Source organism: Cervus elaphus, chromosome 5, assembly GCF_910594005.1.
Source record: "Cervus elaphus chromosome 5, mCerEla1.1, whole genome shotgun sequence".
NCBI lineage: Eukaryota > Metazoa > Chordata > Mammalia > Artiodactyla > Cervidae > Cervus > Cervus elaphus.
In genome coordinates, this window is record NC_057819.1 from 133,993,459 (window position 1) to 134,008,592 (window position 15,134).

The 15,134-nt window shown below is 49.0% G+C and overlaps 1 protein-coding gene across 4 annotated transcripts in view; it reads left to right on the plus strand.

The window, feature by feature from the left end:
- Positions 1-282: 282 nt before the first annotated feature.
- PRKCA (protein kinase C alpha) overlaps positions 283-15,134 on the plus strand; it is a 292,204-nt gene continuing 277,352 nt past the window's right edge. Inside the window, exons 1-2 of one of the 4 annotated variants that reach the window (XM_043905764.1) lie at positions 283-618; positions 2,963-2,994. In XM_043905764.1, the coding sequence (XP_043761699.1) occupies positions 446-618; positions 2,963-2,994 (205 nt within the window). In that variant the 5' untranslated portion in view covers positions 283-445. The remainder of the gene's footprint in view (positions 619-2,962; positions 2,995-15,134) is intronic. The other 3 variants (XM_043905761.1, XM_043905762.1, XM_043905763.1) reach the window with 3 other exon arrangements.

The window sequence follows — 15,134 nt, forward strand, 5'->3', positions numbered from 1 at the left end:
GGAGGGAGGAGCCCGGCCAACCCGGGGGAACGGGAGAGGGCGCTTCCTGGGTGGCTCGGGGGCCGCGGGGCCGCGGGGCCGCCGGCTCCCTCCGCGCGCGCCCCCGCCCTCCCGTGCGTCCCCGCCCCCCTGCGCGCCCCCGCCCCGGCCCGCCAGCGCGGCCCCGGCCCGCGCGGCCCCGCCCTCCCTCCTCGCGCGTCCCCGGGCCTCTCAGCGCGCGCCCGGCCTCCCCGCGCGCCCCCGCCCTGTCTGCCGGGCCGCGCTCGGGCATGCGCGGTGGGCGGGCCGCCCCCGCCGCCCGACTAGGAAGCGCGAGCGCCGGCACCGCCGTCAGAGCCGAGCGGCCACAGCGAGCCCGCGGCTCCGCTCCGCTCCGCGCCCGCTCGGCTCCCGGCCGCCCTCGGCCGCCGCCCGCACCCGGCGCGGCAGGAGGTGGCGGGGGACCATGGCTGACGTCTTCCCGGCCGCCGAGCCGGCGGCGCCACAGGACGTGGCCAACCGCTTCGCCCGCAAAGGGGCGCTGAGGCAGAAGAACGTGCACGAGGTGAAGAACCACCGCTTCATCGCGCGCTTCTTCAAGCAGCCCACCTTCTGCAGCCACTGCACCGACTTCATCTGGTGGGTGCGCGCCGCCCCCGGGCTCGCCCGGCGCCGCCATCGGCCCCGCGGAGAGTCCGCTCCCGGCGGGACCCCGGGCGGGGCGCGGACGTCTCCCCGGGCCGGAGACTCGGAGGGCGGCCCCGGGAGGCTGCCCGGGCCCCGCCGCGCGCGCGGACCTCTCCCCGGGCCGGGCCCGCGAGCCGGGAGGAGCGGCGGCAAACTGTTGAGGCGGGCGCGGGGAGGGCGGCGGCCGGCCGGCCGGCCGGCCGGCGGGGCGGGGGCGCGGGCGGCCTCTGGAGCGGACCCGGGCCGCGCGGGGCCGGGAGGACACAGGCCTGCCCGGGGCTGCCACCGGCCTGCGGCCGCCGAGCCCAGGTAACTTCCAGGCAGCGGTGTCACCCGGGCCGCGCTTTACGCGCCGCGGCTGCCGGACAGGTTGCAGGGTCCCCGATCCCGCCAAGCCGGGGGGCAATCGCGCGGTGCTTGTTTCTGGGGAGACGGTGATGACTTTGACTGGCTTTAAAAAGGTTGGTGACCCCTCTCCTCCAGTTGTTTTAAGAAAGCTGAAACTAAAGGCAGTGCAGATGCCTCACTTGGAGAAGCGTTAGTTTTTTTCCTCTTGCGTTGCCAGACAACCTCCACCCATTCAGTCTCTTGCTGCTGTATGTGGGAAGCCCCCCGCCCCCCAAGTCAGAGACGTCTAGGCCTCCTTAACTCCCCTACCCCCGGGGGAGCGGCGTCGGGTGACTGCCCAGCCGTTGTGTGGCTCCTGGATCTTGTGGGGCTCTTGGGAGAACGCTGCTTGAATGCATCGCACGGGGAAACCGTCTCCAAGGGCGAGTCCCGCAAACGTGCTAATTAATAGGTGCTTAACTTCTCCCTTAAGGATGGCTTTATCTGAACCGGTCACACCTGGGGGAATCTTTAAGGGAAACCCCACAAATGTGCTAATGAGGTGCTTAATGTCTTCGTTTCTTTTTAGAAATCCACTCCAAAGCACACTTATGTATAAAGCAGAGCCACCTCTCTGAATGATTTCCGAGGTGTAGTCAGTTGAACACCCACACAGTCCGCGGTTGAGCTCCTAGGTCAATGTAGACAAGACTGCTTAAAGTCAGTTCTTGGAGCCTCAAGGCAGAGAGATTGCATTTAGTTAAGGGGAGGTCTTCGGCCTCACGTGTCAGCTGTGAAATTCCATTAAAACAGAACAGACTGCCGATTACTTTTGCAGGACGAGGGTAAGGTAGAAAACAGACTTGCAACCTATACATCCAGACTTGCTGAAGACTTTCCACTGTCATTTGTTAGCCCCTGTGAACTGATGTGGCCTGTTAGGTCACCAGGTGTAGCATGAAGTGGAAATAAAGATCTCCTTGTCCTCTTCTTCCCCATAGTTGATACTCCTCTTCTCCACTTAGCTGCAGAGCAACCCCTCGGAAGTTCCAGGAAAATATTCCCCAGCAAGGTCTAGCCGTGGTTTTAATTTTTCAATTTTCTTCTGTTTCCCTAGTTTACAACTCAAATATTAAAGCAGTGATATTTTAAAACTGTTTGCATTTAAATTTTTTTGGGGGGTGGGGAGTGACTAAGTTAATTATAAAGATATGTGAAGTGCTTTGTAAATTTAAAATGCTATGTAAAGCAAGAGATTATGACTCATAACCTTCTGAGAATTTTAATGTAGTTCATCCTCGTTGAAACGGTGTTTGCAATTTAATGTCCATGTCGGAGTTCTCTGCTTAGAGAGTAAATTCTCTAAAGTAATTTACAAGAGCAATATAGCTTCTGAATGTGCTTTGAATGCTGTTAGTTCACAGTAAAATCAGATCATAATCTCACATGCAAATAATAGGGATGACACTGTAAAATCTGGCTCTTAATTAAGCCAAAATTTAGTGTTAAGAGTGGTGCTACATGGTAATTTCTAGGTAAATAATACATCATAACAAATGATGAAGCCACTTGTTTGTTTTTAGGGCAAAAAGATTTTCAGTTGGTCTTTAGGGACCAAATTCAGCCATCTTTGTAGATTTGATTTTTTAACCATAAAGTTCTCCTTGTTACTCGGATATCGTAGCCGACAACTTTTATAGTCTGTTCTTAAATTAAGTACTAATAAAATGTTAGGGAAAAAAAACTGGCAAGAACCTTGAATATGTTGAAATGAGTTCAGTGAGACTTTGGAGGCCAGATCTTTTCAAAGATGACTTGACTCTGCACTTTGAGCTGTTTAGGCATGTTTTCCTGTCAGATCATTGGGTTTCACATGCAAACTTTTACTTCTGTAGAATGCTTTGTCATATAACTGGCTTAAGATGTGGTGTCAACAGAAAATAAGAAATTTTTCTTATTTGTTTTTCAGGGGGTTTGGGAAACAAGGCTTCCAGTGCCAAGGTAAGCTGCCATGTTGGATTTTATTTTCAAGTACAACAAGAAATAAGCATTCCAGACAAGAACAATGTTTCCAGTCATCTTTTATTTGATAAAAAAGCAAAAACACATTCAGATGTTTTCAAAATGTGAAGGCTGTAAACTTGGGCCTGGGGGAAGAACACCATTTGGTATTGCCTGGTAATCTGCGTATAGACCTGCCTTTTTCTTCAAGGAAATAAAACCTTCCTGTAACTTTTTTTTTGCCAAGAACGTTCTTGTCAGAAACTGCTGTCTTTGTGTGGGTGTTCAGAAAAAATGGAATCGCTTTGTGTTTGTGTGGCTGTTCTTCCTGTTTCGGTTCATCTTTTACTAGGAACTGGGTTGGACTTCTCACTGTGGGCCATACAGCACCCTAGTAAGATCCCTGGGGGGTTTGATGACGGATTGTCAGCCAGAATCAAGTCTGCATGTTTTAAAGGCTGCTTCATGAGGCATGTCTCTCCCTCACGTCAGCTTTGTGACACTCTCAGCCGCATCCACAGAAACGCATTTCCTCTCTGAAGGTGCATTTATTTTACACACTCCAAATGCCCAGCTTTTCATACACTCTGTTTGTTGAAACTTTTTTTTTTTTTTTAAATGCTTTATTGCTCGTGAAGGCATCCTAGGTCATTAGCTCTCCTCACTCTCTATATTATGTTTACTTAGTCCTGGTTACATTTCCCATCTGGGCTTCGGTTTATTAGGGCAAGTGGAAAGTACATTCTAGCCTGGAAAATATTATCCTAACACTGTTTAATATTAAGCGCATTAGAGACACGCAGGGTGTACTCTTTATGACTTTAAAATTGTGCTAGTAAGTTGGTCACCTTTCAAATCCTTCCACACACTGTGAATGTGTTTCTTATATACGTTTCCTAAACATTTCTAGATGCAGATATTTTGCGGCATTACCCATCAGCATTCCACTTTTCTTCACATTGCGCTTAACACCCCTGTTGAATAAACTTATTTGGAGAGCAATCCAGAGAGTCCTTTGAAAGAGAGTGAGCGTGCGTCTTAGAGATAGGAGGAAATGTGGCTCTTTCCGGTTCTCAGCGTTGTGGGCCTGAGCTTCGGAGGCAGCATTTGAGCCCTTTGAACATGGAGTTTAAGGATGTAACCTTGTGATTCCGGGCCCAGTGTGATTTCCTTCTCTTGTCATTTTTGGTAATGTGCTTGGGTGGAGACCTATGGAAACTCATAAGGAAAGGTATTTACTAAATGTCCTAAATAATGTACAAGAAGAAGTGGGTATGTTATTTAAAAAACAGTCCTTTTCTACAGATAAAGAATCCGGGATAATAAAGTTGACCCTTTTCAGACCTGCAGGTTTTGTTGTTGAAATTGGAGAGCGGGTGTGTTGACCACGGCAGGACCCCAGTAGGTTCCCAGGGAGCGTCTGCGGAGCTTTCGGTGGATTAGCAGGTCACTGGCCTCACGTCAGCATCGCCCCCTTTTACCTCAGTTATAAAAGTGATGCTTGTAAATTGTACAAACACTATATAAAAATGAAATTGTATCCTTGTTTTCTTTTCCCTCAGGCATAACTTCAGACATCCATGCATTCACTAAATTGCACATACTTTTTATCTGAATTTTCAATCACTCTTATACGTTTTTCCAGCAGTAGGCAGTGGGTTTGGGGAAATGCTTCTCTCTCAGAATGTCAATTCTGCCTTATTTAGTTGCATGTGTGGAAGCATCAAACTGATTCACCTGTCTCTACTGAGGGACATTTTAATTGTTTCTAAGTTCTTAGCAAATGAAGCTTTCAGTATCCTTGGGCTCTAGTATAGGCATGTCTGCAATAGATACTTAGAAGTGTGTGGATACATTTTAAACTTTAATAAGCACAGCTAAGTTGCTCTCCAGAAAGGTTCCAATTTGTATTTCAGTATCAATGTGAGAGTACCACTTTCTCTTCACTCTTAACCAATGTTGGATAATGCAAATAAATCCTCTGCATTTTTGCTCTGGTAGATGAGAGGCTTCTTTCAAGTTTCATCTCCTGTGTGAGGTTAAGCACTTTTTCCAACACATTTTAGCCATTTTTTTTATCTGTCCTGTGAACTTCCTTAACATTTGAAATTGAGGATTTACAAACCAAATTATAGTAGTGAACGTGTGCTATTCTGTTTTTTTTTTTTTTTGGACTGTGCCTCTCAGCTTGCAGGATCTTAGTTCCCCGACCAGATGGAAGCTGTGCCCTGGGCAGTGTGGAAGCTGGGACTCCCGGCCACTGGACCACCAACAAAGTCCCTGTGCTCTTCTTTGCTTTGAAGAGTTAAACCAGATCCCGTTAATGAGTTCCCCTATTATATTTACGCATGTTAATTCACAAAAGCCATCTCAAATATAAGTGTGTCTGCAGTGAGCTAACTGCTTGTTACAATTGCTATGTGTCATCTGCATTTGACTCTGGCAGGCCTATACTCACCTGCTACCTTATTGTTGGTTGTAACTTAGATAATGTTAGTTCGGGACAGTGGTGTTTTTCAGGCTTTAATTTTAATTTATTTTTAACTGGAGGGTGATTGCTTTACTGTGTCGGATGGGTTTCTGCCATGCACATGCACATCTCCCCCCCCGAAAGTCCCTCCCACCTCATCCCGCCCTCAGGTTGTCACCGTTGTTTAATTGCCCAGTGGTTACCCAGCATTTTCCTATTTTGGTGCTTGCCACCCTTTTTTTTTTTTTTTTTTGGCCACACCTCGAAGCTTACAGGATCTTAGCTCGCCTACCAGGGATCAGCCCTGTGCTCCCTGCAGTGGAAGCACGGGACCCTGACCAGTGGACCACCAGGGATGTCCCTCTTGCCTCAGTCTTAACATTTTGTCATTTTAGAATATGTTTACGTTTTCTCTGTGTTCCCTAAGTTAACTTCCTGTTGTCTCAGTTTGACAGACTCGTTCTTATTCAGGAGACGGACTGTTCTCGTCCGCGCCTGGCAGCACACGCCCTGGGGATGGCAGCTGGAGTCTGGGGCTGGCTTGGTATCCCTTCCCCATCACTGAAGGAGGGGCAGTGTCTCTAGCTGCTAGTATGCAACCTGTTGCTTTGCTCAGTAGATGACGTATTTGCAGCCAAGTTGACTTCAGCTTAAGAGCGGTAGGCACTCCAAATGAGTCGTGTTCATGGAGTAAGATAGCCTGAAGTGCACGTGCCATCTTCCTAGTGAATGTTAAGTAAGAATTGGAAAATGAAAGAAATAAGTTTTAGTCCTTACAACTGGATTTGTTACCTGTGCCATTTAGAAATTGAGAAGGAGATGGCAACCCACTCCAGTATTCTTGCCCGGGAAAGTGCGTGGACAGAGAATCCTGGCAGGCTGCAGTTCATGGGGCTGCAAAGAGTCAGACACAACTGAGCCGAACATGCTATCTAAAAAGCATATTTTGTAAGAGTGTTCAAAAAAAGTAAGATTTCCCACTTTCCTTTCCCCAAGATATTAACGGAAGCAGGGACCTTCTGCAGGTCTGCTGGGTCACGCCCACTTTGCCTTGCTGGACTCTGCTGTCCTCCCGTCGTGGTACCGGGAGACCCCAAACACGCACCCCAAGGGCAGCTGACACGGGGGATCCCGTGCTGTGGGTGTGCTGCGAACCAGGGCCTGGATCACAGAGGAGGACATGGTAGATCTGGAAGCCATGGGACCTTAATGTTCTTAGAGATGAAGACAAGCGCGCTCCTTTGTAGAGCTGAGATGGCAGGACTTGAATTTGCTTTTTTTGTTTGATCGGCTTACTGCTCTGTAGGTTGGCTCAATCTGTTCGGTGCTCATTTCATGTCTGTGAGGCTCGCGGAGAACTGGTCCTTGCCTACTTTTTTAAGAAAAGAAAGGACGAGAAGGAAGCTTGTCTGGCCCTGGCCGTTCCTGAAGCTGAGCTTTAAGCCCAGGAGGCCTGTCCCCGGCTGGGAGCTGGTCCTGCCCGGCCTGTGTGCCCCAGCAGTGTCCTGGAGCAGGGCTGCAGATGCACTTCCTCTGGGGCCGGGGAGCCAAAGCGGCTTATCTCCTGCTCTCTCTGCTGGAAACGGGAGGGGGCCAGCCCGACCTTTCTTTCCCTCCGAGTCAGCAAGACCCATGCACTTCTCTAACTACAGTGACAGGAGCTACTTCTCAAACCTGCGTGGTCAGTCCGCTACATCTGGTTAACCTGCCTCTTCTGTCTTCCCTGCTCCTTCTATTCCTTCCCTCTTGGTGAACGTCACCCAGGTGCTCTGAGTGTGCCACAGAATGCAGGCTAAGTCACTTAGTCATGTTCGACTCTCTGTGGCCCACCAGGCTCCTCTGTCCATGGGATTCTCCAGGCACGAATGCTGGGGTGGGTTGCCATTTCCTCCTCCAGGGGCTCTCCCCCACCCGACCCAGGATCCAACCTGTGTCTGTTGCGTCTCCTGCATTGGCAGGTGGGTTCTTTACCACTGGTGCCACCTGAGAAGCCGGCGCTCCAGGAACTGCATCGGACCGGACCCCCGCCGATGAGCAGGGCCGTGGGGTCGTCTGCGGGGGCTTCCTCGCGCTCTGGGGCCTGCGATGCGGCTCTGAGCGGGCGTGCAGTCTCGAGCCACTTCCTGCCAAGAACACACCAAGCCCTGAACTTGACCTGTGGCCCCGGGAAGCTCTGTATTTTTCCGTCTTTGAGGGTTAAAGTCAGCTTTCCCTATAGCTTTCCTGATGACATTCCTTAAAGGCCTGTCTCTGGATTGATATTTCAGCTCACCTGAACAGGATAGTGTTTGATCAATATTCTCTGAGAATGAAAGGTGATGTTTGAAAGAAGGAAGAAGAAAAGCAGTTCCCCTTTTAGCTGTCGGAGCTGAGGAATTCCAGAAAACCAGGTCTCTCTAAGGGAGGGTGACCTCTAACAGAGTTCTGAGAGCCACGCAGGGTGGTCAGCAGTGCTGGCAGGGGCTGGGGGCCGAGACCAGGTGGGGCTGCACCTCTAACAGCCCCTGCCCTTCCCACCTGCTGGCTGACTGCCCCCAGACTCTCGCACAAACCACTGATTTTCAAAGTGGAAGCCAGGATTTTCCATTTCAAAGCAGGTCAGCATCTCAGGACCCTCCCCCCCCCCCAATCTGGTTTATTGTTGTTTAGTTGCTAAGTTGTATCTGGTTCTCTGTGACCCCATAAACTGTAGCCCCGCCAGGCTCCTCTGTCCATGGGATGTTCCAGGCAGGAACACTGGAGTGGGTTGCCATTTCCTCCTCCAGGAGATCTTCCCCACCCAGGGGTGGAACCCACCTCTCCTACATTATCAGGCGGATTCTTTACCTCAGAGCCACCAGGAAGGCCCTCCTGGTTAGCAGATGTGTGAACTATAGATGAACCCTTGGTTATCTGAGTTCCAAAAAGACCAGTCCGAGTAAGAGCCAGTCTAATTTGAAACTGGAGGTTTTGCACTGAGATCAGACCAAAGCCTTATTTCAGCTTCAAAGATGAAATTGCCTGTAATCCCCAAAATGCAGGAAAGTGTGATTGAGGTGGGCACTTGGAAGGGTTAACAGTTTTTACTCGTTAGAAACAGAGACGCAGTGAAAAAAACTGGTGTTGGGGATTCCCGTTTGGTGCAAACTGGTTACGAAATGATTTCTGGTTAATGGCTTTCTGAATCGCTGCTCGGTACATTAAGTGAAAGTGCTTTCCTTCACACTGCACCCCAAGCCAGCGCTGAGGCGTGTGGAGTGGTTACTCCTCCTCCTCAGCACTAGAAACCTCAAATGTTTATTTGGCATGTCCGTTTCCTTTAATGTGACTTACTGTCCTGAGTGTCTCACTCTCCTGGAAGACTCTCACATTTAAGTTTTTAGGCACATTAACGCTTAGCACGCTCATTTCTTGTTTTTTTCCTCCTCCAGAGTGTTTTTTCAAAGTAGCATTCCTCGCCTGCAGAGCTTCCCTGTTGGTGTGAGCCTGGCTCCTCGCCAGGACGTGGTGTCTCCTCAGTCCTTGCTTTCTCAGGCTCACCTGAGGCTGCTGTCCTTCCTCCCGGCACCCAAGATAAGTGCTTGAGATGTCCTTTCCCAGGAAGTGTTTTCTCTTGATCCCTCTCCTCTCCCCGCCTGAATCGGCCCAGACGGTTCGCCTCACCTGTGAGGCTTCCTCTGTGGTGCCTCCTAGGCCTTCCTGCCCTCCGTGCCATGGGACCCTCCTCCTGCAGCGCGGCCTGTCTGTTGCCCCTGCCCGCCCCGAGGGCAAGAACTGAGTCCGCCTTCTCTGTCTCCAGCGTTTAATGCGGTGCCTGGCACTCATTGGACACTACATAAATATTTGCTGAGTATGAGATTATATAAATATTAAACGGTATGAAGGATCAGGATGACTTCTGCCTGCCTGCTATTTTTTAAAGTCTAGTTTATAATCCAAAGTCATGTCAGCTGGGAGGAGATCTTGAGATGACTGAGAAAAGTACTTTCTGAAGCTAAGTGTTGTTCAGTCGCTCAGTCGTGTCCGACGCTGTGTGACCCCATGAATGGCAGCACGCCAGGCTCCCCTGTCCTACACTTTCTCCCTGAGTTTGCTGAGACTCACACCCATCGAGTCAGTGATGCCATCCAACCATCTCATCCTCTGTCGTCCCCTTCTCCTCCTGCCCTCCATCTTCCCCTGTACCAGGGTCTTTCCCAATGAGTCAGCTGTTTGCATCAGGTGGCCAAAGGATTGGAGCTTCAGCGTCAGTCCTTCCGATGAATATTCAGGGTTGATTTCCTTTAGGATTGACTGGTTTGATCTTGCAGTCCAGGGGATTCTCAAGATTCTTCTCCAACACCACAGTTCAACAGCATGCATTCTTTGGTGGTCAGCCTTCTTTATGGTCCAACTCTCACATCCATACATGACTGCTGGAAAAACCATAGCTTTGACTAGATGGACCTTTGTTGGCAAAGTGACGTCTCCGCTTTTTAATATGCTGTGTAGGCTTGTTATAGCTAAGAGTGCTTAATCAAAATATAGAATGGAGAAGTCCAGTTTGTCCCTGTAAGCTCTGTGTAATGTTAAACCTACTGAATTTAGAATGATAGGAATAAACCACGTACTGTGTCTGCCTTCTGACTGAGGAGTGTCCAGGCATCCATGAATCTCCCTCACAAGTTAAACGAGAGCCTCTGGTGGGCCGCAGCCGTGTCCAGCCTCGAGTGCAGGGCAAGAATCTCCACCAGCAGCGGTGTGTGTCTGACAGTCACTGAGGTGATCCTTTGCTTCGGGGTTGCTAGTAGCCGGAGCCGGAGTCATGCCCCAGAGCGATCCGGGGCTCGGCTTGGCGCTGGTGGTTTTACCCCTCTTGCACCTGGACGGTCTCTGTGTCCTCACACGCGGTGGGGTGGTGCTGGCGTGGGTGTCTGGGCAGCTGCCGTCGCTGCGTTACGGGCCCTCAGCAGGCGTCAGTCAGTTGAAAGATAAACTCGTGTTAAGTGCAGCCACTTGCCGGACATGCATGAGCTCTCGTCTTAGATCTGTTTGTTCAAAAGTCCCCCGTAAGCACAGGATGTGATCGTTTTGAAATGAGTCCTGATGACTCTGCCAGGCCGGTGGTGGGGTGGAGTGCGGGTGTAGACTCTAACAGTTCTGCTGAGAGCACTTTCCAGAGCCAAACGGAAACTTTTTGGTGCTTACAGAGCCTCAGTTTATGTGAGGGGAGGAAAGAATGACGCCGTGAAGGGAAACACTGAAGCATGCCTGGGTGACACAGAATTAAGACCTCACTGGCCTCCGCTGTCCGTCAGAGTTTCCACGACAAACCCTTCATTTCGAGTCCCTTCCCACCCAGCAAACCTCTTGTTAAGACTTATCCTGAGACATGAACATTTCAGGGTTGGCATGGCCCTAGCAGTCAGATCTGGTTGAAATTACTACAGCTACATTAAAAGAAACCCTCTATTAAATTATACAAAGGGGGAAATGGTTTCTGGAAATAATTTCTACCAGGAATGGAATAGAGGGGAATGATGTGATAAATTGTCAGCACAAGTTAGGAATTATTTAAGACCAAGTTCAGCAAGTGAGATTAGTATGCGGGCAGTTCATCTTGAATGCCTTCATTTGATGTGTTTCTCCCCTTATGTCTGCACATCTCTAGTTTTGGCATTTGGGGAAATACAAGGTCACTTGTTATCTGGGGTAAATAGGTAGGTAAGAGATAAGGTGGAAGCCCAGAACCTGAAGAAGTACTATAAATAAATTTAGATCCAACTTGTGAAAGAAATGGGATAAGAGGAAGATCTGATCAACAGCTGAATTCTGAGCAAAATTTTATTCTAGAGATCTAATACCTAAGTGCCAACTATCCTGTTAGTGACACTGATTCTTGGAGTGATGCGGCTAGTCTCTCACCCAGCACTTCTGAGAAGGTCAAGGGTTATACCCACTTTACGGAAGAGCAGCCCAAGGCATGGGAGCTGCTGACTTGCCCGAGGTCGCATGGCCGGGGAGTGGTGGAGCTGTCCGCTCACCGGGCAGTGTGGGTTTGGGCCCTGTGCTGCTCACCCCGTGACCTGCTGCCCTCGGGTTCCCCTGCCTTGCCAGACTTCGGTTACAGCCCTCGCGGGACAGTGGAGCTGGGGGGGGGGGGGATGCGTCTTTACTTGTTCTTCAGTCGCTGGGTCCTGTCTGACTCTTTGCGACCCCATGAACTGCAGCACGCCAGCCTTCCCTGTCCTTCACTATCTCCTGGACTTGGCTCGGATTCATGTCCAGTGAGTCAGTGATGCTACTGAGCCATCTCATCCTCTGTCACCCCCTTCTTTTGCCTTCAGTCTTTCCAGCATCAGGGTCTTTTCTAGTGAGTCAGCATCTCTATTCCCGCCTGGCAAATAGGTTCATCAGAACCATTTTTCTAGGTTCCATATATATGCGTTAATATACTATATTTGTTTTTCTCTTCTGAAGCTGGTACTGTTGATGACAGTTGGAAGTGCAGGGTTTTGCAGGCTTGAGATTAGGACTGGAGGTGATACACTGAGTTGTAATAGGCTTATACACATTAATAAGGGAAATAATAAAGAAATAAAACATTCATAATATATAAAACCGGTAGCACTTTGTATTTTAAAAACTGCATATTGATATTTGTTCAGCCATTGTTCTGTTCACGATCAGTGGTTACTGCTTCCTTCTCCGTGGTGCTAAACTCTGGGAAAGAATTATAACCCTAAGCAGAATCCTTGGGAAAGGATGGTGAAGTGGTGCTGCAGGGCACCCCAGTGAGAACGTAAGGTGGGCTTTCTGCTCGACTTCAGATTTGCAAAGTAGGGACTCACAGCAGACTGCTGCTACAGTGCACTTAGCATGTGCCCCCGCCGCCCGGGGAGCTGGCGCCCCTGCCCGCTTCCCCAGGGCTGGGTGCTGGGCAAAGGCTAAGGCCTGGCCCCCCGTCGTCTGGCCTGGAGAACAGGCTGATGGAGTAAACAGCTGTTTCATTGCAGAAAGTCCTCATTGCAGAACAGCTTTTTCTGACGCTGTACCGTGAGTAGTTTTCACTCGATTTTCCTTCTGTCATGTTTTTTAATAAAGTATGATTTGTGTTGCTGTTTGTTGTAATTGGAATAAAACGCATTGGTTCAGGAAAGCTATGCTCATGCCTGTAAAGGTTTTCCTTAGTTTGCTTGGATTTGTTTTGAAGTTAAATGAGCTTCAATTGTTTTCCTCTTCTTGTTGAATTAATGCCTGCAACTATAGGTAACTGCCTTAAAAGGTGGAAATGGGAGATGTTTCCCTTTTAAAACTTTGAAACTTGCAGCTTGATTCTTGACTATTTACAGTGTAGGGAGTAGTTTAAATCATACTTTTTGTTCTCAAAGGTGCTTAATGCAGTTATAATCATGAGAAGTCACATATGGATGTTTAACATTAGTAGGCAGGTTTCCCAGGTGGTGCTAGTGGTAAAAAATCAGCCTGGCAATGCAGGAGAGCCAAGAGACGCGAGTTCAAACCCTGGGTCGGGAAGATCCGCTGGAGACAAGAATGGCGACCCACTCCAGTATTCTTGCCTGGAGAATCCAGGTTACAAAATGATCATGTGGGTCGTGATACCTGATTTTTTAACTTTGAACTTCTACATCGGGGTGGGGTTCAGAGCGCCGTGGCAGGTGACAGTTTCAGGTGGACAGCAAGGATCTCAGCCGCAGGGGTATGTGTGTTCATTCTCCCCCGCGCCCCTCCCCTGCAGGCTGCAGCCTAACATGGAACGGAGTCCCCTGCACGGGACACAAGGGCCTTGTCGGTCATCCATGTAAAATACACAGCAGGTCATACACCTGACTGAAATCTTTTGAGGAAACCTAACTTTTTCACATGCTGCTCACTAAGTGACTAAAATGTCTCAAGTCACTTTTGATCACTACAGTGATTTTCGTTGCTTTAGTTTGCCGTTAGTTTCTGCGTATCAGTTTCTGAGGGACTTATTAACATGGAGCACTCTATCACTCTTCTGCTTTAATTTCTGGATGGCGGTTCAGAAGCAGGTAGGACTGATATTTATTCTCTAGGTCCAAGGTCAAGTTCGGCGTAAGGGCTGACGTTTTCCCTTTGTTCGTCTGTGCCGCCAAGCATCACAGCACCTGATGGCTGAGTTGAGTCTGTGTTCGTGTGATGCAAATTAACTTGCAAAATCACATTTTATAAAGATTAGTTGTTGAGTGGGAGCTGGAGCAGTTCATGTTTGAGACTTCCATGGTTGTCTAAAATGAACAATGCTGTGGAGTAATTAAGGTAAATGGCAGAGGTACTAGAGATCAGTGGCTGACTCACTGGGTGAGGTTCTGGGCCTCCTGGGTTCACTTAATATGATGGTGAGAGGTGTAACACACACATCATGATCAATGAAAGCATAAACTCAGAATTCATGACGTTACCTGTGATAGACTCATTCTGAGCAGAGTGCTTGCGTAACTTGCTTAACGGTGGAAGATTAATTGAAGTCCCAAGTTTTATCCCAAATTCTGAAAATGCATCAACTTGTAGCTTTTGTTTCCCTATGTGTCCCTGTCCTGTTGGTTTTATTCGATGTTCTGTATACTTTGTCTGAAACTCTGTGGAGACTTAGAATTAAAAAAAAGAAAAAATTGCAGTAGAATAGATTTGTATCAGATGGGCAAGATTTTAGTCACTAAGAAGCTAGATAGCGCTCCTAACCATTAGATTTATTATTATGTATCTGTAATTAAAAACACGCTTCTAAAAAAAAAAAAACACGCTTCTATTTAAATGTAGGTTAATCATCTGAATCCATGTGCATTTATGTACTGACCTTGACCTCCTTGGTGGATTCTGTAGTTACAAGATCAAGAAGAGCCTTGGTCTTGGAATTCAAAGTGGGGAGGGATGGTGGAGGCTGTGTGACTGAGGTCCCTCGACTTTCCAGCGGTGGAGCTGGCCCCGCGGCGGCCACGCTGTGTGTAGTCCCAGCCACAGGCCTGTCTGCACACCCAGCTTGTGCAGCGATTGTGCCCGTGACCCCTTCCTGCTTCCTGGTAGCTCACAGACCTTTGTACTTTGTGTCCTCTGCAGTCTTAAACCTTAATTCTACAACCGGCGAGTCTCAGTACTCGTCCAGGAATCTCAGTGTTAAAGCATGAGGAAATCTGCAAACAAAGCAGGCACTGGATTCCTTTTATTGCCTTTGAAAAATGGCAGTGCCTTTTGGAGACAAGTGGGCATTGTACTCTGAAGCCTGGGAGTTTTATTGAGTAAAGATTGTACATTTATCTTTCATAATTTAGATTGCTAGTCTGGTAATAACAGAAGGATCTGGAGTAGGAAATGGCATTCCGCTCCAGTACTCTTGCCTGGAGAATCCCACGGACAGAGGAGCCTGGCGGGCTACAGTCCACGGGGCAGCAGAGAATCCAACACAGCTGAGCACACACGCAGTAACAAAGACCTCTTTAAAGCGTCGAGAATGCATGAGGCTCTGTATTGAATGAGAATTCACAGGCAGGGAAAACTGCTGTCCTTGAAATCACATATTTTTTGACTTTGGTCTTTTTGATTTTAGCTCCTCTTGGTTCTTTGGAAGCGAGCTACTCCCCTGAGCTGCTTAGTCTGCTCTTGGTCGTTGTTGTTCACTCGTTGAGTTGTGTCCGGCTCCTGGCACCAGCGTGGACTGCAGCACGCCAGGCTT